The sequence below is a fragment of the Cololabis saira genome, chromosome 2, assembly GCF_033807715.1.
Source record: "Cololabis saira isolate AMF1-May2022 chromosome 2, fColSai1.1, whole genome shotgun sequence".
Taxonomy (NCBI): domain Eukaryota; kingdom Metazoa; phylum Chordata; class Actinopteri; order Beloniformes; family Belonidae; genus Cololabis; species Cololabis saira.
The window spans coordinates 8,759,641-8,783,536 of record NC_084588.1 but is presented as its reverse complement, the minus strand read 5'-3'; the positions used below and the strand labels follow the sequence as shown (position 1 = coordinate 8,783,536).

Below are 23,896 nucleotides of genomic sequence, written 5' to 3'. Positions count from 1 at the left end.
GAAAAGTCAACGAGATGTAAGATATCCAAATATAAAATCTTGTCTTGACCTTGTACTGTTTTTTTCTTTAATTTAATCTAATGTATTTTATTTTATTTGAGCTGCTGCAGTTGGTTCGGCTGTTGCAGGCTATGCTGAGGGACTGGAAGGTCCTGCCTTAAGAGTCTTTCTTTATTATTTGGTACTTTTGCATTTTCAACCTGCTTTCTCCTTTACTCACTTTATCCTAAGTGCTACACCAGCCTGACTGGTTGATGCCTTTATTACTTTAGATAAGTGTTTGTCACCTCCTCTCCTGGAGTACCTGCCCTACACGTTTGAGATGTTCCCCTGCTACAGCACACCTGGCTCACAACAAGGGCTCAATGCCAGACTTTTGCAGACCTCCATGCCGACATCAGAAACAGGTGATAAGGTTGATAATATAGCCATTTATTCACTCTTTCATGTTTTTTATACTCCTTTAATCCTGTACAGCAGGGGTCTTCAACCTTTTTTAGCCCAGGGACTCTTGGATGAGAGAAAAACAGAACAGGGACCATGCTTGGAATTCTTATTTTTTTCCATGTTTTAATGTGTCAAGTTTTAAGCCTGGCTTATAATAACTTTTGAATGTGTTTTATTCTACTTATATCACCTTATTAACCAATTCCTGACTGGGTTATTAGCTACATGTGTTTACGGTTGATGAAACTTGTGCCTCGTCAGACGTGGAAGGAGTAACGTTAGGCCGAGCTGGAACGTTACAATCACCAGCTTTAGGCTTCGTTATTGTCACCAATTTATCCTTCGGGTTTAACTAGCGTTAAATATGAAATACTTCACAACAAATTTTCTTTTCTTAAACAGCTAGCTAGCTCGTTTTTCCACTCTAAAGTTGACATTAGTCAACATGACTCACGTCGAATCATTTATGTAGAGTTGTAGACTACTAAATAGTTATCGTCAAAAGTAGATTATCATCGCCGGTTAATGGAGTTTTCATATATATATATATATATATATATATATATATATATATATATATATATATATATATATATGTGTGAAAACTCAAATCTAGCCTATATATTATTTATTTATTTTTTTTTAACTCACAAATTATTTGGATTCAAATTGCCTTTATTTCTTTTTCAGTTGGAGGACCCCCTGCAGTACCTCCAGCCCCTGGTTGAAGACCCCTGCTCTATCACAAAATCTATGTTGTATCTATTTATTTCCACTCACAGGTTATTTCCAGAGTTTAACAAATCCCTAGGAAGAGGATCTGATCCCTCATCTGCGATGCTTCAGCTCGTCTCACGTCTAACAGGTCAAATTAAGATGTTTCCAGCTCGCACGATACACGATACCTACTAGTGTAGGTGAGACTGGAAACAAATGTAGACGTTGCAAGTGCAGACAGAAGAACAAAGACGTGTGAAACCCAGCGTGTCTCTGCCCTCAGGCTGACCTCGTGTCCTTCCCTCCGGTGTTTCCTGTCACTCCTACATCATTTCGTGCAAACGCGTGTATCCATCTTAAAACACGGCGGACCGCATTCTTGATCCAGGTCAAAGATCCCCAAAACAAATGCATAACAAACATTAAACAAACCACTGGTCTGGAACAATCTTTTTTTTTTTTAGTTTGAATACATTTTATTTTTATTATAAGTACAGTTCAGTAGTTACAAAACGAAGCATCTGCCATGAGGATACAGCAAAACATAGAGTGTTCAGCTCACAAGACAGGTTTTGTACATTATATGTGGAGTGGAATGATCATTATAGCTGGTTCAGAGAAGGAGAGAGCCCAAGTTCAACTCTCGCCGTTAATCTCTCATCTTTATACCCCTGGAAAGCAGAGATAAGGTCAGAAGTCAAAGCCATTGGTCAGTGCCTTCAGCAGAATACATCCAACTGGTTTACTTTGACCCCATTTCCAAATCCATAAAAGTATTAAGTCTCTCTTTTTTTTTTAAATCCCCTTTCTTTTTGTAAGTTTGACTCATTGCAATCTACATACATCATTTTAATGTAGATAAAAACACAAGGTTTTGGAGGCTGTACTGCAGTAAAATCTTCTCAAGCTGGAACCGGAGCTCTGAAAATGACCCGGGCTGATGCTCTAACAGGCCTACGGTGTCGGTCAGAAGGAGGTGAGCATACAAAAGAACTCTGAGAAACAACTTTGTCAAAGCCACATACAGTATCGAGGCCGGTCAAACTGAAAAACAAAAGAAAAGTTGGATTGTATTTGGACTGTACATACCGCATTAGACTTTTTTTTTTTTCTCTGGGTTCACAAAAAAATGACGTAGAAACATTTCACAATGCCAAGGGACACACAAACACACGCCTTCATTTTAGTTAGTTAGCTAGTTTTGTACTGTATAGGTTGGATTTATAATACTATCACAGTGCAAAATACTTCTGAGAATCAAAACAAATGAAAGAAATCAGAAAGGTTAAGTCCCTCTATGCATAATGGGTTTGTATATACGGGGGCAAATATGTTTTGCAGCAGACGATTGTCATCTTTTTCCTTTTTTTTTTCTTTTTTTTGGATCAGTAAATGGACAAGGCATTAATGTACAGTACATAAAAAAATAAAATCAAACCAAATCAACCCTACATCCTACAGTCTAGCACAGTTACATAGCTTTGTAGAAGTAATAACAGATGACTTGTATCTAAGGCTATACACAATATGTCTTTTTTCCAGTTTTATGTTTATTTAATTTTTTTCATCTTAAAGTAAATACATCAAACCATTTTCAGTAGTCAGTAACACTGTGCAACAATGATCGGTGGCAGTATTTTACAAACATTTGCAACACGAGAGTCCTTCAGGTTGACGTGAGAGATGAAGAGAAAAAGGGTCCGGGGTGTTAAAAAAGCAACTGTTCCCACTTTCTTTGAGTGTGTGTGTGTGTGTGTGTGTGTGTACATGTGTACGTGTGTGTGTTTTATTTCCTCCCTTTCAAACTTGAGAAGAACTGTTTTTAGTCTGTGGCCATTAAACTACATCTCGTCTTCTTTTCTCATCACAAAACGCTTGACGTTGTCGCCTTTTCCAGCTGCTGTATATCTCTCTATGTACATCGAGCACCTACGGGTGCTGTATTGAACAACCGAACAATACAGAACACGGGAAAAAAAAGACAAAGTGGTATACGGTGAAAGCTAGACGAAGATGGAAGGTATGTCGAGTATTTAGAATATTTTTAGGGCAGTTTGAATGCTCGTTGATCACTCTTAGCTCCACTGTCACACCTGCATTGGTTTGTGATTTCTGGAAGCAAATTACATTTAGTTTGAAATAAAACAAACAAAAAAACAACAACAAAACTATCCTTTTGTTAGCAATACTCAGTGTGATGGTCCTGGGACATAAATAGCAAAGATATACCGGCCGACGGGCCAAGCCGGTGGAAGTGGCGAGTTGTAACAGGAATGTGCTCGGTCTCAGTCGACAGTCTGCTAAAGTCGAGTTTCACCTTCTACCAGGTACAATATAAGGATGGACTGAGAACTTTGCGGAATAACTATCAGTTATCAGGAAAAAGGAAGAAAAAAAAACATTTCATCAATAAAAATTACATTTCAGCCCAGATCAAAACGACAACTTTTTTTTTTTTTTTTCTAGCTCAAGGAATGTATCAGTAATTGCAGGGCCGGTTACAGGAAGTGCTAATCAGACAGGTAGTTTCATCAAAAGAGAGAAAGAAAAACAAAAACTATGCATAAGACGACAAGGACGAGGGGGTGTTCAGACCACAGGAGACACAACAGGGAGGTTGCCGTCACTTTTAGTGTCCATGGATGCTTGCAAAAGTCTTTAGGTCCGTCCCACAAATCCATCCTCAGGAAACTGTCCCAGACGTCCCGCCGTACGGTTCGCACCTCTTCTTCACTCTGACCATAGCGTGTGTTTTTTGTTTGTTTGTTCTTTTTTTCATATTAAATAAAGTTTTTGTCATAGTGTTTTCCTTCATTTTAACCTTCATCCTCCTCCTCCTCCACATCCTCCTCCTCCTCCTCCTCATCATCGCCCTCATCATCCCCACCTCTGTGCTTGGCTCCGCCGCCGGCCGTTAGTCTTTGTTCACAGCGTGGCCGTCCAGCCCCTGGGGGTCTCCTAGGTTGTGGTTGTTGGGGTGGGGAAGGTCGTTGCTGAGATGGCTGGGATCCAGGGTCAACGTGGGGTCACGGGTCATGGGCTGGTCCTCCTCTCCTACCCACAGATGTGCTGAGGGGAGACGAGAGAACAAGAGAGCAGGTTAGCATCGCAGAGCCAACATAGCATGAAACCTCATTGACTAAACTTGTGACATGGAGGGCGGTCTTCAAGCAGCACAATGTAACTTTTCCACCTTAATATGATATTTCCAGAGTCATTGTGATGGTACATCAACTTCCAACCTCTGTCATGGTCTGAGGGGTCTGTATCTCCTTCACTGGCACTATGTAACTTTGAGGAGCATGGTAGGAACCCTGCCACACTACTGGTAAAGCACTACCGCTTTTGTCCAAAGGAGCCGCCAAACTGAACAAAAGCTGAAAGTTACATTGTGCTGCTTTAAAAGAGGACATTTCAGAAGATGACTGGAAAATAATATGTGAAAAATCTCAGAAAAAAACAGCAAATACAAATCTAAAGCTACTCCAATACAATTGGTTAATGCAGACATACATAACTCCTGTCAAATTACATAAATATAACAGTAATATACCTGACAATTGTTTCAAATGCACTGAGGTTCAGGGAACATTTGTGCACTGTGTCTGGGAATGTGACAAAATTAAAATATTCTGGAGGGAGGTAATTAATAAAACCATGCTTATCCTGTTCTGTATGAATATTCCACTGGACCCTACGTTGTTATTGCAATTTGAAACCCCAAGAACATAAATTTATTGATTTTGCTGTATTGCAGGCAAAAAGCATTATTGTTCTTAACTGTAAGAAAACGGATGCTCCTACAATCAGTGCTTGGATCAAGGTTATGGCACAATGTATGTCAGTGGAGAGAATAACATATACATTAAAAAACAAACTCAGGATGTACGAGGAAATCTGGAAACCGTTGAATCAATTCATTAAAAAAGGAGATATAGGTGCTTCTACGTGAGGAAAATGCAGGGCAGGAACCTAAATATCAGAGTAGTGGTGAACCTCGGAAGGGGAAGGGTCTTGGAGGGCGACAGCAAAAGTGTAATTTTAGTTTACGTTTAAGTTTTGTTTATGTATATCTTTAATTTGCTAGAGGTACCATTGGACTGTACTTATAATACTGTCATATGTTATTTTGTACTAATTTTGGATCTTATAACAAGAGAGATGTAAAGAGAGAATGGATGTGAGTTGGGATGGGGGGGGTTAAGACTGTTAAGTCAAAAATAGTTGTGAAATGTCCTTTATAATAATATCCTCTTTGTGAAAAATCAACAAAGATATTGTTAAAAAAAAAACATAGCGTCCCCACCCCGCAGCACATAAACACCCACCCCACCTCAGTGGACAGATTGGATGTTTGAGGGCGTCTGTCTGTAAATTACAGTACTAGATTACATCCTAAATGACATTTCCATTGATATTTAACGGTTAGCCCCCCCCCATTCATTTGTGGCAGTGATGCCATTTAAAAATTCAAATCAAGACCCCTTTTCATATCCACAGAGACAGGTACGCTCCTTACACGTTGGTCATCCACAATAACTGGAACAGTGAGGGTTAAAAAACAAATACATTTAAAAAATATGCAAATAAAATAGACATTAAAGTAAACAACTGATTCTCCTGGGAAAAAAAAGAAGTCATAATTCAACTATTTCTTGTCTGATTGTTAACATTTTTTTCAGATGTTGGCCAATATTTGGATATTAAATCTTTACTGTGCATCAAACACCTCCACATGAAAACATCACGCACACAAAGAGAAGGAAATGAAAGAAACAAATCAGCTACAGCATGAAAGAAACACGTTAACAGTCTCAAAGCGGACTGACCTTTCAGAATTTCTAGTCCTATTCTAGATGTTCAGGATGAGGTGTGGTTGGCATGTGGACCATCTGCATCCACACGTCTGGATTTACATGCAGCTTCTATCAAGCAGGTGTCTGGTTGTGACTTAAATGCGTCTTCAGGTTCTGATAACCGTCTACGTCACGCTGCTTACTGTAACGATTAACCTTCTACCTGTACTAATCTACTGCCGGCATCTTCCTAATTGTGCTTTTTGCATATCTTTCAAAAAATAAACGTATGCAGAGTTTGTTATTGGATGTTGAGGGAGATAATAATTTTGAAAATATTAGCCATCAAGCACATTATAGGTATGACAAGTAGATTAGCCTCATACTTGTTGCGTGGAAGTTTCCCGGCTCAATAAGTGTGACAGGAAGTGCGACGCTGGATGAGGAGAGAAGTGAGTAATTGTAATAAAAAAAGTTGGGAGTCTCTGTGAGACAGTAAGAAATGCATAAATGTAATTAGGTCCCAGAGCAGCGGCCACTAAATAATACAGTCCCCCCCCCCCTCCCCGTTCCTCCACTCTCATTCCCTCAGCAACTTCTTTCAAAATTATTTTGCAATAAAACACCAGTGAGCACATTTGCATGTCATGTTCTTTTAAAGTGGGGTTATGAATCTGACAAAACCAAATTAAAACACAAGTTTATTTGAACTGTGCTTTCACAAGTATGGAAATGGATCTCAGAACGTGGAGCAAGTGTAACTGAGGGAAAATCAAGAGTTAATAACATGATAAAACATCCGTCTGATTTAACGTGAGGCTGTGTGTGTGCGCAGGAGCCACCGGGGACCAAACATTGCGCTTTAACGGTAGAATATATCTTAGGTGGGACTTTCAAATCTCCTTTTCTGAGAGGAACGCTGAAAGACTGCAACGGCATGAACAGTGGACTCTGTCTCGCTGGGATTGAACAGCATCTTCTGCTGCTCTGACCACATATCAGATTACAGGTCTGAACAAGGATGTTGGTTTATGAGCTAACATGGCCACAAGATGGCAAACTAAGACCAAAAATAGAAAGGGAACTGTTATGCATCCTGGAGATAACGGAGCTCACGGTACATCCAGGTGCATTTCCACTCGTCCCTTTCATCAATATTCAGTTTCCACGCTTCTCCATTAAAATCATCTTAATAAGATCCTACCTGAACTCTTCTATCTAGTCCCTGTTTTCTGTTGTTGCTGCTGAAATCAGCAAACCGCCACAAAAAATCTGATCTCATTTCCAAAATCCACAAAAGCTTAAGTTGAACAAAAATATAACTCATTTGTTTTATAGCTTCAGAAGGTGTTCCGCTTCTCCCCAAGGGCACCTCTTGCCCATGACTTCCCTGTAAAGAAACTTCCTGTAACGAGCTCCAGATTAGGCCCCATATTTGATTTTCACTGTTCATTAACTAAGCCACCTGGAATGTTATTATTTAAGCATGGTGCTCCTTCTCCCCAAACAACTGCCGCTGTGAAGGGGGAGAGATTTCCTGGCCAACTTTATAGGTTTAGCATAACTTCCCCTCTCAGTTTTTAATTTCCCATTCGGGTAGATGGCAGATGCACCTAACAGACATGGAAAACCTGCCTGGCACTCATTTATCACATGAATGCAAGGCTTATCTGTTTGTTTCCTTCAAAGATTCGGCCCGTCTTGGGGATGGAGAAAAGCGTGCGTGCACAGCAGCAGTGAGATGGCGGCGTGGCGCAGATGCAAATCACCAAAAACCATCTTTTTCTCACATTTCAGAACAATAATCAGAAAGTGCCGATTTACATTTATCGCCGTTGCGTCGCTGCATCCCCCCAAAGTAAAAGGAGTAATTCTGCCCACTTGTGGCGATCTCTGAGATAACGGGTGAGGAGAGAGAGACGGGCGTTTGTGGGGGAGAGGACCTGGGAAAGCGGAACATATGGCGTGAGGAACGCGGCGCTCCAGGATCCATCCACTGTTAATACATGTGTCATGCTCAACAGAATGGATAAATGGGACGGAGGATGGAACAATGGCATGCCGCTGCACCGTGCACGTGTGCAGGAGACCGTGTGGGGAGGAGGTGGTGGTGGATGTGTGTCTAGGGTTGCCAACCGTCCCTTGAAAAACGGAATCGTCCTGTATTTATAAACTAAAGTACGAGTCCCGTATTGAGCTGAAAAGGGATGCACTTTGTCCCGTATTACTGTGAGAGTTAAAAAATAGGAAAATGGCATTGAGCTGTTGAGTTCATAAGTTATTTTTTTCTGTTTTACTACAACTGTAGCTACAGTCATGGCCTTTGAGGCACAAATATGTTTACAAGTTTTCTACAGACTTTCTGTTTGCACTTTTGTTATTGCACTAAAAATGTGCACTATTACAGAATGGATGTTCTGCTTTCTTTATATTAATTTATACTATTTTAAGTTAAGCAGGACAGGTTTCTGTTTAGGAAAGATACTCATTTTATTCAGGTCATTTTGTAATTTTGTATTAAAGTGAATTGCTGGATAATAATTTGTTTTCCATGTGTTCATGGCATTCAAAAATATGCATTTAATTCAATTCAGGTTCGAGTCAAATAGCTAAAAAATCGTTTCATTCACAAAAAAAGGGGCTAAAAAAATTCACCACGCCAGGAAAGGTGAATGCAATCGGGTTGATGAGGTGTACCTTATTTATTTTACAAGGAATTAGTAACCCTATGTATGTCGCCTCAGAAGGATGAGCTGACATCAACAGCAGCCACATCACGTAGATTACAAATATAAACGCATAAACAAACACAGGTGTAGGTGTTTCTACATTTGAACTATAAGTTAATATTGAGTTTTAGAAGTAAGGTTTATGATTTTCATGATTAAGACTGTATTTGATCTGAGACAAGAGATGCACCACTGAGTCTGACTGCAGGCAGGCTGGACTTGGGGCGCAGGCCCTTCAGTATTTCCAGCATCTGCTGCAGCTCTGCTTTAAGTCTGCAGGGGAAGGCGTTTCTATCGGCTGTCATCTGTCGGGGCAAACGCATCAGAGCCAGTAAATGAAAGAAGCTAAATATCTGAGTGAAGGAGGATGATCTCTATATCGGGGGACGTTCTGGAGCTACGTTTACAAGGAAGATGATATACTGTATGTGTGAATGAAAAGGTGTGGACCGTTTCACCAGGGTCATCACTAGATTAGTTCGTTTTTCAGTGCAGTACGCAGAAACTTACATCACTGAGGCAGTTAGAGTGACAAAAATCTGACAAACAGGAACTGAAATGACCAGCATTGAAGCGGACTATTGTTAAACTTGCATCAGACATGTCAATAGTCCAGTTTAGGACAAAAGTGTAATAGAAACAGATCTTCTTTGCAGTTGCACGTCTCCAACAGCCCTGGACATGACCTAGTTGGTTACATGACCAGATAATAATGACTATTTGAGTGATCACACGATGCCTTTTGTCTTAGTTGACTACTTTCACAACAGCGGTCGCGGAAGACGCAATAATCTGTCTAAAACTACAGATGCTTTGGTCCATCTTATTTGAAGTTGAGATCTTCCTTGTTCTCTTAGAATGAGATACACTCATTACACTCATTCAGAAGAAATAAATCTTGCAGGCCATCATTTCCTGAGAGTCGCGTTCATTTGTAAAACACTCGATTCGATTGAAACGTCAGCCCTCCCCCTCCAGCAGCAGTACCTTGTCCTGATTTCAGAACTGTTGCTTTTCTTTGGTGGAAAAGAGTAATGGAAATCCACCTACAGGAAAGGAAAGAAAAGAGCAACTGGAATAACTCTGTGGGCTGAAGTGGTGACAGTCGCTCACATGTAACAGGTATGGGTCGTGCGGTCCCGCTGCTGCCGAGGAAACCCCGAGGAAACCTCAGAGGGGCTGAGTTATATCCATTTATATCAAGCTATCGTGCGCCGGACCGGACTGACCGGACACAAGACAAGCGTTCTCACACAAGTTGCCTCGTCTCCATACGTGTGGATGCACACGTGAGGAGTTTAAAGGGGTTTTCAAATTACATAATAAAAAAAAAGAAACGTCAAGTAGGCTGTTGCATCGCAGTGCAATGACTTTCCGTCCAAATGAGTTACAATTCAAGTTACAATTGTTTTGTTCCGATTCCGGGGCTAAATCGATACAGTTGTTTCGTTTTTCGGTGTGGCTTTTGGGCAACCGTCTGTAGCGGTTCAAAGCTGTTAAATGCCATGCACGAACCAACTGTTCTCTCATTGGTCAGAAATGAACACGGAAGGAGTTTCCTCTTCCGTACCCCGGGAAAAACAACAACTATGGAGCATCGTAAGAGAGTTATGAGTGAGTTGTGTCGGTTGCTGTGTTGATTATGTTCTCACTGCAAACAAACCACTCCAGGTCTCGCTTGTTTTGTCCCGCATCCGAGCGTGATTGCTGTGTTCACATATACCAAACGAACCGATCTTTAGGGGGAAACGCTCCCTGTTTCGGAACAACTGCTGCAAACGGGACAGGTGTGAAAGCACCCTGAAAGAGTTGTGCTAGCCCTCTCCAGGCCGCTGAAGGTGGCTGCTTGGTCCCGGCTCCCAGGCACCCGGGCCTGACACTCTCAGAAACTGTTGTTCTTGGCACAGCCTCGCCTCATTGTACAGCCCAGTATTTATAAATATGTAAATATGAGCAGCACCAGGCATAACACAGCCTGCTTGTATACACCGAGGAGGAGCGGCGAGGAAGTGAGCGCATCCCCTCACCCCCCCACCCCCCCTCCCCTCCCTTCCAAAATTGTATTTTTAGATGGTTTTAATGAATACAGGATGTTTATAGTTACCATTCCCTGTGATTCACACAAAAGACTAGAAAAATCCACATCCATACTGCCACCCCTCCTCTTCACCCTTCCCACCCTGCTTCCCCCCCTCCCTCCCACAATCCCTCAAAGCATAACTAAAGAAGAAGAAGGGGTGAGGAGGAGAGAAAAAAAAGGCAAATTTGTGGTGAAACGCAGCAGGATTATTGTGCTCGCAGCCTGCCGTCGACTCAGATCCTTATTAGACAAACAGAGTTACGCTGTTAAGGTGCAAGAAAAGAGTGACGGAAACTCCTGCGTGCGGGTGGAGAGTGGTAGGGGAGCGAGTGCGAGTGAGAGAAGAGACGAGAGACGCGCAAAAAGGAAAAGGTTCCTCAAGAAGCGACTTCAAGGCAGAGCCTGATTTGTGTGTTATTTCGGTTTTTTTAAAGTTGTAAAAATAATACGAAAGGTGAATCAATATGTGCGACGAGCAAGTAGAAAAAGGATTCCTGTTTTCTGCTGTGTGTGATAAATTGTGTGTGTGATAATGTGTGTGTGTGTGTGTGTGTGTGTGTGTGTGTGTGTGATGACTCCCCTGTCAACTTGCTTTCTTTTCATAAACTCAGTTTTGTTTGGGAACAAACTCTCGGCTCTAACAGGAGGTAGAACTGGGCGATTTTGGACAAAAATAAAATCCCGATTTTTTTTCTCTGAAAACCCGATTTTCGATTTCGATTTCGATTTTTTTGGCAAAACTACAAAAAACAATGGAATAAATTGTTTCAAATATTTTATCTTTATTTTTAAAGAAAAATAGCAAAAAATGTCCCTATTGGGGATTAAGTGAAAGATACTGTAAGAGTTTAGTAAAGTGACAACATTTACATTTTTCTTGACCAAACAAAGATGACTAGACGGGCTCTGTCTGTAATGCAGCCACCTGCAAAAAAGAAAAATCCATTTTCCGATTTGCCTTTTTTTAACATTGATTGTGATTAATAAATCCGATTTAGATTTAAAATCGATTAATCGCACAGCCCTAACAGGAGGTGATACCTATGACCGGATGCAGAGATGCAGAGGAGGAGAGTAGAAAGGCAGCAAAATGTGAAGAAAGGAAAATAATATTAAAGGACGACTGCAACGTTAGTGGCCTCTCTCTATCTTTCGCTGTCTGTCTTCAAAACTCTTTCTGAGGCTAAAAGATTGCCGGCTTGATAATACCTCCGCTGAGCAATTTAAGCCCAAACACTCTGATGCTACAATCTGTCTTCTCTGCCTGATAGCGCTTTTCTCTCCTCTTCTCTCCAAATTACTTTCTTTCATATCTAATTATATTTGCTAATGATCTTATAAGAGAATAATGGAATGTGCTTGATCTATTACCTTTTTTTTTTTTCGATACATAAATACAATGCGGGGGGAAATGACTATTGGAGACAGGAGGAAATGTTTTTTTTTTAATGTTTTTGATGAGAGGGAAAATGAAGCTGGGAGCTGCAGGGTCATTAATGGGCGATGAACATAGAGGTCATCTCTCACATTCTCTTTGACATTTCTCTCATCTGACATGCAGAAACAATCACAAGCTCATCCACGCTCCTCCTCCTGCCCCGTTTGCTCGGCTGTTTGTCTCTAATCTCTCAGATATCTACCTCCGGTTCTCTTTCAGCCGCAGATGCAACAAACACTGAGCTCACCAGTTTTTTTATGCTTGTATTACATCTGAGCTTGGGAGTCGGTTTTATTTTGAGAAAAAAATACAAATGTAATATTTAATAAATTAGAACAAAAGCGAATATTCTCACAGGAAAAAAGATGTCACTAAGTTTTCCTTATTGGAGCAGCAGGCTTCTGGTGTTCAGCTTAAACTCCACTCCAGTGATCCACTGGCCTTTAACCGAGCAGCTCCTCTCCGTCCCTCTGTCCCTCCCACACCCCCGTCCTCTTAAGCCTCTGCTCCATTCTTCCCTCTTTCCCCCCGTTATTTCTTCTCTCCACAGGCCCTAAGACCAGCCAAGCCATGACAAGCACTCTAAACCCCCCACCACCCCCCGCATTAATGGAAGGAAATGGCATTCGATCCCTGTTTGATCTCCTAATCATTTCTGCTGAAATGATAATTAGTGCCATTCCAGTCCTCCCTTAGATGAGGAGTGGGGGGTGGGTGGGGGAGAGGGGCTTAATACATAAATAGTTACGAAAAATAAATAAAATGGCATCACGTTTGAGACCTGAAATGAAGTCTCCGTCACCACATGAGGACCATTCCCGACCAACAAGTGTCTCTCCCCTCGCTGCAGACTTTCCCATCCTCTGAGCGATGGAGGGAGTAAACTGTACACGCAGACGCGAACGCAGACGCGCACGCAGGCGGAGAGCGGGCCTGGAGACGGGCCTGGAGACGGGCCTGGAGACGGGCCTGGCGACGGCTGTCTGTGATTCTTTTCAGCTGACATAATCCTGATTGATTCGTTCAGCAGATAAAAACTGGGTCCACTTCTGCCCTTTTACTGGTGGGTGGGGGTTGGGGTGGGGGCTGAACATAATACATCCTTTTATGCAGCAACAATGCAGCATAATGGTATCGGAATGTGCAGGGGGGGAAAATGCCACGTCTTAAACACGTCGGACACGTCGCGCTGCCGGGAAAAAAAACAGTCATCGAGGTAAAAGAAGTGAAAACAAACAAACGGATGAACAAGTACATGACAGAGCGTGTTTGTTTTTTTGTCCAAAACATGAAATACAACTTGTTTTCTTCTTGATGTGTGCTTTTGTTCTGGATGCATGGAAACGGCGACCATGTATGTCTGCGGTCCTGCGAGTCCGAACCGTCTCCGCTGTCCACTCGGCTGTGAAAAGGACGCTTTTGTTTGAGGGACATGAATAGGTGAGGTCACCCGGACTCATTACAGCTGCTTGTTTTCTTAGCTTTGTTCTGTGTCATCTCTCATGTAACGTACTATGTCACTTCCTGTTGCTCGGGGGGTCCGGTTCTGCTCCCTGAAAAGTGCCTACAGACAAACCGCATTGCAATAGACGCTGTATATGTTTTAAATCTCTCAGTCCGTACAGACTAATATCCTTCCCTCATTCTCTGGGACAAATAAAAAAAAGGCCAAAGGCCACGATAGTTGAGGTTTGTATCGGCACCCTTGCCATTAAGAAGAATGGTTCTGTGATAAATTGGGGGTTTTCTTCCCTAAGAGGTCTTGTAAACTTGCGAGAAACCACGACTGGGTAACGCATATGGTTGTACTTTAGTTTGATCCCCTCTTGCTAAATGAGTTTCAGCTAGCGGCCCCTGCGCTCGCATCGCTCAGCTCCCTGCAAATACTGTATACAGTATCTGCTGTTGTGAGTCCGAACGCATCACCGTGCAACGACAGGAACGTAGCCACCGCTTTCCAACGTCAACTCTCCGAGTTGTAGGTGTGAATCTCTAAGCCCGGCGCTACCAGAAGTGGACACCTTTTTCTTGCAAGAGCTCGGCGGCCGTGACATATCTGGTTACTAATACAATATGGCACAGAGCCAGATGGGAGCTGGTGAGGAAGAAAGAGTCTGTTCATCTGCCAGTAAATGTGTCCCCAAACCCTCCATTTGACTGCAACAAAAGAGGACAGACAAAGGGAATGTGATGAAACATTATGGAGGAAATATGTGGATCACGAGGGGAGGAGAGGATGAACTAGAGACACAGAAGCAAATAGGACAATATTATATAGGGCAAAATGCATTATATAGGGCAACAGTAAGTGTGCTGTTCCGCTAAAGTCTAGGACTCTCTTGTAAAGACAAACGTCGACAGAAAGAGAATGAGTGTGAATGAAGGCTTACAGTAACTCTACCCTTCAGGAAACCAAAGGACCCAGTCTTGTGTTAAACACGGCTAAACGAGGGGGGGATTCCCTCCCCCCCCGGTGGGGTCACCTGAGCATCTTAACAACAGCAGCGTCAGTACAAAGGTATCATTCTTAATATTTCCAAACTACAGTTAAGCAGCCAGAAAAAGTACGACTCCTGAACCGACTCCCAGTGAGATGAAGATGCAGATAGTGAGATGAAAAGAAGTCAAATCTCTACAGAGGGAGATTAATGTGACACGCAGAAAGACAGACAGGAAAATAATCGCAACGCAGCTATCACAGTTATTTATGATCACAGAGAACCTGTCGCCGGTTCCCAGGGTTGTCACGGCACGGAGAGAGGGTTCCCACAAACGTCCCAACTAAATAAATAATAGCAGTTTTTAGGATGTGAGGATGGAGAAAGCCCGCAGGGCTGGGCGCTTTTCTCTGCGCTGGCAAAGAAGAGGAGGAGATATAGGATATGTGAACAAGAGCAACATGTGCATCACTTTGAGGTACTAAAGTGCAGGCAGTTGCCATATGTTAAGGTTCCAGCATCTGTCTCCGTGTTTGGAGGCTGAACCTCCGGTACCTTTACTGACAGAGTTTCCTGGAGTGTGTGAACGCCAGCGAAGACCTGACAGTAAGCAACTCACGCCGCTGCCATCGTCACTTAAAGAGCTCAGTTTTGCCCTTTTCTCAAGAGTTGGCACGATTTCGCACAGTCCTAATGCTTTAAAAGAAACAAACCAAACAAAGAAAGTGATGTAATTCCTTCGTTGACATGGTTTCAAAGCTCTGTTCATAGCAGCCGGTGTTAGTGGTGGAGTCGGTCGTCAGGCTTGGTTCCGCCCCTCTCCTCTGCAGGATAGCATCGCTGGAAACTGGTCTCCAGGATAAGCTAGTGCTGATAAAGGGCCAGGTTGTGGAAAATGTGCAGAATGTGGATAATTCTGCTCCGATCTGGGTATGTGAAATCAGACTTTGATTCTGTCGTAACTTCCATCCATCCATCCATTTTCTATACCCACTCTTATCCTTTGCAGGGTCACGGGGGTCTGCTGCTATCCCAGGTTAGTACAGGTGAGAGGTAGGACAGGTCACCAGTCCATCACAGGGCCACATATATAGACATAACCATGCACACTCACACTCACACCTACGGGCAATTTAGACTCATCAAATTACCTACTATGTTTTTGGACTGTGGGAGGAAGCCGGAGTAACCGGAGGAAACCCACGCAAACACGGGGAGAACATGCAAACTCCACACAGAAAGACCCTGCTGGGCCAGGGAGTCGAACCGGGGACCTTCTTGCTGTGAGGCAACAGTGCTAACCACTAAGCCACCGTGTTGCCCCCCTGTCGTGACTTAAAACACCCAAATAAAAGCTTTCAGGACATCGTTGTTACACCACGCTCCCTATAAAGGGCAGACTTTAACTGGTCCCTAAGACTGCCATAATTATTCTGAATATGCACCCTTGACAATATTTGATTATAGGTGAGATTTTAGATGTATTTGGTTTTCTAATACGTAAAACACAACATATATTTATAGTAGATGTTGTCATTGAATGAAGTGTCCTGGATGTGAAGGGAGGCCTTGTTACTTTAGATTTAGTGTGTTATTTCTGTATCAACTGATTAATCAAATGAATTTGTACCATCTGACAAACAGTGACCCTGAGGGTCGGAGGGGCTACCAAAGAAAAAGAATACATCGGTTAGAGAGTGAGAATGGTAGACCGGAGGCTGCTGGGGAAACGACCCGGCAGCACTTCTTCTCTTATCCAAAGCTCAGCCTGACCCTCTCATCCGTCTTCCTCCCCGACTCCTCACAGGCCAAATAAATCACTCCCATCAAAAACAAAAGAATGTGCTTCTAAAAGCCGGTTACACGGCTTCAGACTACAGCAGGTTTGGACCACCGGTACATGCGCCGTGCCCTGTGCATTTTGGTGACGCGTCCTACAAATTTGATTCTGACTTATTTTGTTGCACAGCTGTTAAGATATGGCTCTTTTAGGGTCTGTTCATGTTACATCCGATGCAGTTATACCATTTACACCCATACGATTGTTCTACAAGCATAAAAATGCACATTTATCCACATTATGCTAAAGCATATGGCTCCATTTCAGGGGAAATGAATCTATATGTGATGAAAACGCATGATTCTTGAGAGAAAAGTTCCCGCCGTGTGAGGATGTATTGTTAACATCAATTAACCTTTAACATCTCGTTAACCTTTGATGTTAGTTGTTTTCGTTGGGCTTCCACTCAGGTTGTTCTTCTTTCCTTTGATTTATTTCAGTCTGGCTTTAGATAAGAAGTGGGGTGAAGATGGAGACACTTCACAGCAGTTTAGCATTGCTAATAACCCATATGTCTCCCCCATACAAACGCATTTGCATCCCCGCTTCAGCGTCGCTTGATGTAAGGAGAGAAAAAGTGAGAAATGAAAAATGTAGAACACCTGGCTTCTCTTTAAGACGGTTTCATAGGCTTTCAGCGGTCTCTGATGATTCAACAGTTGCTGCCACAAACATCTGCTCGCTGCTCTTAGCAAATCTCAATTAAGCCGCACGCGGGCGGGAATGCCGTACCTTATTTATGATATGTTTTTTCAACATGCCAAACAAGGGAAGGGGGCCAAAAGGTCTGAGAAATCCCACTTAAAGACGACATAATGAGGCAGAAAGACAGAGCTAAGAGGAGGTTGGAGGTGCTGGCAAGCGACTCCATAAAACAGGCTCTCTTGCCAACACTGGCAGCACTTTTAAGAAAATAAGAGCAGCCAAAAAAAATAAATAAATAAATAACGAGCAACAACAGAAAAAAAAACAAAACACAGCAACAACCAGCAGCCCGGAGCCCTTCCTCATCTGTTTCTCTCCTTTTTTTCTGCTTTTGAAAAGGCATAAGAAAGAGACGATGAAGACGAAGGAGTGAGCGTTGATATGATTATGTAAATGTAAACAGGATTTCCTGCCGACTGGAAGCCGTTCCTCTCCCTCTCTTTCTCTCTGACCCGTTCTCCTTGCAAATCTTCCATTTAAGACAAATTCCCCCGGGGAGGCCGCTCTGCCGTTACTTAACGGGATAATTATGATATACGAAACCTTTCCAAGATCACCCCCCCCTCCACCACCCCCACCCCCAAACACACACCCCACCAGCACCCCCTCCTCTCCCCCCCATCCTCATGAATCCCTGACACTCTCTCCATTTTCCTCCTTCTGTTCTTGTCTCTCGTCGTTTGTTTGCAGGCCTTCTACTCTGCAGCTCTCCTGGACACCAGCACTCACTTGTCCCCGTCCCGTCTCAACAACAAACCTCTGGGTTTTAGACACTTGTGCCACGCACTATGGAACAGTATTAGGGCCAGGCAGGAGAAAAATAATAATATTTTAGAGGAGGAAGATTTTTTTTTCATTATGCACTTCGAGAAAAAAAAGTTTAAATGTCGAGAAAAAAGTTAAAATGTCGAGAAAAAAGGCGAAATGTTGAGATTAATGTTGAAGTATAATTTCGAGAAAAAAGTCGAAATGTTGAGAAAAAAGTCAAGATTTCGTGAATAAAGTTGAAATGTTGAGAAAAAAGGCGAAATTTCAACTTTATTCTTGAAATTGTATTTGAACATTAATCTCGACATTTCGACTTTTTTCTCCAAATTGTATTTCAACATTATTCTTGACATTTTGATTTTTTTCTCAACATTTCAAATGTTTTTTCTCGAAGTGCACAATAAAAAAATATTCCCCTCAAATGTTTTTTTTTCCCTGTTTGTATTACGTTTTTGTTGTTGTTGCTTTTTTTTCTGTATGTTTTGAATTTGCTTTAAAATCTTTTTTTTCCTTAAATTTTTTTTTTCCTTATGTGTTCGAAATAAACAATTAAATCAATCAATCAATCAATCAAATATTTTTTCTCCTGCATGGCCCTAATAATCTTCTGTAACACACACACACACACACTCATTTAGAAAGCAACTTGACAAGCTTGTGATAACTTTTTTTTTTTAATATACACAGATAATCAACAAACAAAAAAAGCGAGGAAACCCCCGCAATACCATTTGAACAGGCCGGTTTTACAGGAAAACGGGAGATTGCTGCTTTCATCTACATTTCCAGAGCGCTGTTGCAGTTTGGAGCAGTTTCTGTGCGGCAGGAACGCAGCTGTCGGCTGTCGGTGTTTCTGGGAGGGTCCAAGTGAGATCCCAGTAACCGCGGAGGGTATTAAAGCGTGTTAACCCCAACCAAGTATATTGTTCTGTGTCTTCTAAACTCCCTGATTATATATGAGAGACAGCAACGTGGATAAGTGAGAGGGATGTGGAGTGCTGATGTGGTGCAGGATAGCGTCAGTTGTTCTCCTTTATAAGTAACAAAATAAAGAGTGTGAAGCCTTTCTTATCGTCACGTGTACGGAGGGGGCATTAAACATCGTGACACATACAGCGGACGAAACACGGAAGGGAAAATATAGTTGATTTGGCAATTTTCAAATGTCAATTCATTGTTAATTAATTCTATTCTTCGTATCCATTTCTCCTGCTTGAGACAGAAACACACACGCTCACACAAACTAAACAAATAAAAAAGATTAAAGCCACATTTTCGTGCATCACATCCGTGATTATAAGTGATTCTATCGAGGCACTAAAGGATTCCCGGAGATTAGAGGTTCAGTCTTTTCCACGCTGCAGAATCGGATCCACCGGAAATAAAAGTCGCGTTAGAAATCCACGACAGGCGGCAGCAGCTTGCTGGCAGGTGACGGTCGAGACAAACGCACGACCTGCTGCCAAACATCCCTAAACACAGGACTTCATTTTGAATCCCCTTTGTGAGCTCCCATTAATGTCATTAATGTCATTAATGTCATTACTGTCAAGTTGCATAAAAGCTTGTTTTTTTAGCCCATATTTGAGTGCATCCGCTCAGCCATCCGGCTGCAAACACCCCGGATCAGAGTAACATGTGGACCTGACAGGACAGATACGAGGTGAGACTTGCTTTGGAGTCACATATTTCCCGCGTTACGTGGGCGTTGGTAACATTCAGGGATGATGCTGTACAGATCTGAATGTTGATATGTGATGTCTGTTCCATTCAGCTGTAAAAGTCCTCCCTCCACTTGGCCGTTCACGCCATGACCTCACGATGGAAGAATTGAGCAGCATCACGTTATATGCCACATATTTCTTCCCCGATCCCAGCGTGCGGTGCGCGTGCACGTGCATGTGCGTGTGCACGTGCGCGGACCGGGAGCTTTGATCTCCCGGCCGAGGAGTCCTCCTGGAACAAAGGAACACCTTCTGACATAAAGGCTCATAAACGTAAAGGAGAGGGGCAGAAATCATGCCTCTCCAAACATTTCATAATGCAGACGTACAACTTAATTGCGATTCTCCGCGGTTGTTTTGTTCCTTATTTACTTCCACAACTTTGTTACGGAGCCACACGTCAAACTATTTACACGCTGGTGTAAGCACTTACGGCTACGACTCTTTTTGCTTGACATCGGCCATAAACAGCAGAGTGAGAGATCAAAACTGTTCATCAGAGAGCATGACAGATGACAGATACGGCGAGAGATTTTCCATGATCTCCGGCACACATGGGGTGGGTGAGGGGGTGCGCCGAGGGGGGACGGAAAGAAAAAAGAAGAAAAAGGAGAAACATGAAAATAAAATGGAAAAAGGAACTCGGTTGAAAAGGTTTTTCGTTCCACACGAGGCCGAGCGGCAAAGGCAGGGAGCCCTCTCAGAGCGCCGTCCCTCAACGGTTTATTGATAAATACTGCGTGGAGGGACACGACGCTGTGTGACAGGCAACAAGTTAAGCGTTGATGTCACTTTGGTGTCAGTGCATTCAAAACGTCATCTCAAGAGATCCAATGCAAGACCTGATTTCACGGACACGTGACATCACACCTCACTGAGAACGCGTCCCTCGGCCTCCGTCATCGTACATTTAGAGTTGTTATGACAGATCAATGGTAAAGTAGACTGTTTTGAGATCTCAATAACATGATATATCCATCTTCTCCACCTACACACAGTCCCGGGGGTCTGCTGGACCTCGCAGGGCCACACATGTAGACACACAACCAGTCACACTCACAATCTGGAGTCATCCTTCAGCCTGACATGCATGTTTCTGGGCTGTGGGAGGAAGTACCCAGAAAAAACCCTCACAAGCACGAGGAGAACATGCAAACTCCACACCCGGGAGCTGACGTCTTGCTGTGAGCAACCGTGCTAACCGCTAAGCCACGACGCTGCCACGCATATCTATTTAAAGAAAAAAAAAAAAGATGTTCTGAGTGATTCTAAAAAGTGTTGTTTTTTCCAAAGGAAATGATATAAAGAACGATGAGAAGCTTAAGGAAAACATTTCCTTTTTCTATATCACCAGTTCAACCCTACTCCACCTGAGTGGGAAGCTTCTTTGTGCTGCTTAGGATCATGGAGAAGTTGACAAAATCCCATGAGGTCATAATGAAACAACACGCTTTGATTAAAATACCACAGCCGGTACTTCTCTGGTCACAGCAGCCACTTTAAGGGTGTGAAGTCTGCCACGCAATGATATTTACACACACACATATATATATATATATATATATATATATATATATATATATATATATATATATATATATACAGAGATATCTATATCTATATCTACTCTATATCTATGTATAATCAATTAATAATAATAATCAATTTTATTTATAGAGTGCTTTTAAAAGATCTCAAAGACACTTAATTTTTTTTCATTTTCAGCTGCAATTTTTATTTTTGTATTGCACAATGATGTTCAGAAATTATTTTCCAAGAAATATATAAATTTTTGGCGACAACATTGCACATTGAAAAACGCATGACTGAAGAAGGGACGATAGATCAAGGTTCAAGGTTCAAGGTTCACTATTATCATTCCAAAAGTCCAAGTACAAGTGGAACGAAATTTTGTTGCCACTGGCTCAAAGCAAGGAATAAAAACAATTAAAACACTAAAAACTCTAAACACTAAAAGATAAGGATACTAGGCTAAAAACTAAAATGCATATTGATATAGATGTATATATATGTATTTATATATAGATATAGGTAGATACAGATATACCGTATATAGGTATAAATGTATAAACAGGAATTCATAAACTGTGCCTCCGTGTGTCTCTCCCTCCCCGCATCATTGTTTGCTGTTGAAATCCATAACATTTCTTTTGTTCCCCGTCTTTCTGGAAGCTGCTCTGTTGTTTTCCCAAGGCCGAAAAACTTCAGACATGAGAACCCTGATATAAAACCAGGGAAATTTACCTGGGATTAGCAGCCATTGACAAATAACCTTGGTGATAGATGCACAGTAGATTTGGTTCAAAGCTCTCCCGGCAGCCTCAAAAGAGATTAGTTCACTTCTTATCAGGTCAGCCGTGTCGCCTGGGAAATGTGTTTAAAGTCACATTGATTTATTGAAAGATTCCCCAATAAGAAGATATCTCTCGACTTAAGGAGTGTGTATGCGTGCGCTCGCCTATGTGTGTCATGTGAACAAGAGCCTCAAATAAATTACACTGCTTGTTCAAGCTTAAAGAAAAAAGAAAAGCCGCGTTACAAAGACATTTTGCAGAAAAAAATGAAGGGTGTGCTTACAACTTTTTTTTTTTTTTTTTTTTTTAAAAGAAGCACTTTGAGATAACTACTGTTGAATAAAAGCAGTGGAAAGAGGCACTCCAGTTCCCTCTGTACCTGTCTCCGTGTCTCTCTCCCCCCATTTACCCCATGCTGGCAGTGCTGCTGAAAACAGTGATTGTACAGTGGTGAGACGCCGAGCGGCGCTGACAGGGAGGTATAATAAAGCCTCTTTGTTCCTCTGAGAGAGCAAGATGGAGAGACATATAGAGTGAAAGGGGGGAGCTTTCATTTACACCATTACCTTCTTAAGCGTCATTTTCAGGCCAAGGAGAAGGAGGACTGTGGGAAAGCGGGCTGAGAAGCGAAAAAGATCTGACATGTCGCTCACCACGTCCACCTGAGCGACGGCGTGTTCAATTCTTCCCCCCTCTCTCTCGTTTGTACAAACCCAAGGCCAAACCCTTTCAAGTCTTGTAAACCTTCTGGCTCATTTATTTATCTTGAATTACTGCTTCAACTTCATCCTGTCTTTGGGATTTTGTTTTATTTCCCTGCTCTTGCCAGGCTTAAAGGAAACAGAAAAAGGGCCGGGTTTGACTTTTTGAATTGCGTGAGGAAAAAAGACGCCCCTGAAATGTCACTGAAATGTTAAACTGCGTACTTGTAAGGGAAGATCTTTAATGTGACGCCGCCAGACTTCTCTGTCGACTCCTCGGACTTCGGCTGCAGATCTTGTCAGGTGACCAAACTCCGTCTGAAACCCTTTCTGCTTTCTGAGGAATCGTGTAACTTTGTAATTACATCAGTTTCATGCAGTTTGAACCTCTTTCTTTTTTTTTTCCTCTTATACTAACCTGCATACCTGACATTGAACATGTAAAAAACAGGCACAGGGGAAACAATCATCTCATGTCTCTCTCTCTCCCTGCTGCCATGCAGTGGCGTCAATTCAGTGGAAGCTAAGGTATGGCAAGGTTTCGAGTCACAGAACTTAACTAGAGTATCAATCAACACGTCCAGCAAATACTCATCACAGAAGTCTATGGAGCTTATCTGTGTGGTCAAGAAAATTGGAACTTTTTCAAATGCAGGTTCGCTCACTGCAAAAACTAAAAAAAAAGGAATATTTGTCTTATTTCTAGTTAAAATGTCTAATTTTTAGTCAAAAAATCTCATTACACTTAAAACAAGAGTCATCACCAGAAAAATGACTTGTTATTTTACCATGTTCACCTGTTTCAAGTAAATTTTCACTTGAAATAAGTAGAAAAATCTGCCAGTGGAACAAGATTTATCTTCTCATTACAAGCAAAAAAATATTGTTCCACTGGCAGATTTTTCCACTTATTTTAAGTGAAAATCTTCTTTTTTTTGACTAAAAATTAGACATTTTAACTAGAAATAAGATAAATATTCTTGTTAAGATTTTCAGTTTTTGCAGTGTATAATAACTAGTGAAATCGATCATATTGTTCTGATTTGCATTTGTAGTTATTATATATGTATTAAGTAATAGAATAATCAATACAAATAGACACAGAGTAATTCCATAAATGTATTAAAAAAACATTTTCCCTTGAAGCCAAGGTATGGCGGCTGCCATACCTTGGCTTACTGAATTGACGCCCCTGCTG

The 23,896-nt window shown here is 42.0% G+C and overlaps 1 protein-coding gene across 8 annotated transcripts in view; it reads right to left on the bottom strand.

The window, feature by feature from the left end:
- Positions 1-1,633: 1,633 nt before the first annotated feature.
- Positions 1,634-23,896, bottom strand: part of znf536 (zinc finger protein 536) — a 209,177-nt gene continuing 186,914 nt past the window's right edge. For 7 of the 8 annotated variants that reach the window (XM_061737265.1, XM_061737241.1, XM_061737257.1 and 4 more), the window contains one exon: positions 1,634-4,233. In XM_061737265.1, the coding sequence (XP_061593249.1) occupies positions 4,079-4,233 (155 nt within the window). In that variant the 3' untranslated portion in view covers positions 1,634-4,078. Of the gene's footprint in view, positions 4,234-9,676; positions 9,736-23,896 lie in introns of all 8 variants that reach the window. The other variant, XM_061737297.1, reaches the window with a different exon arrangement.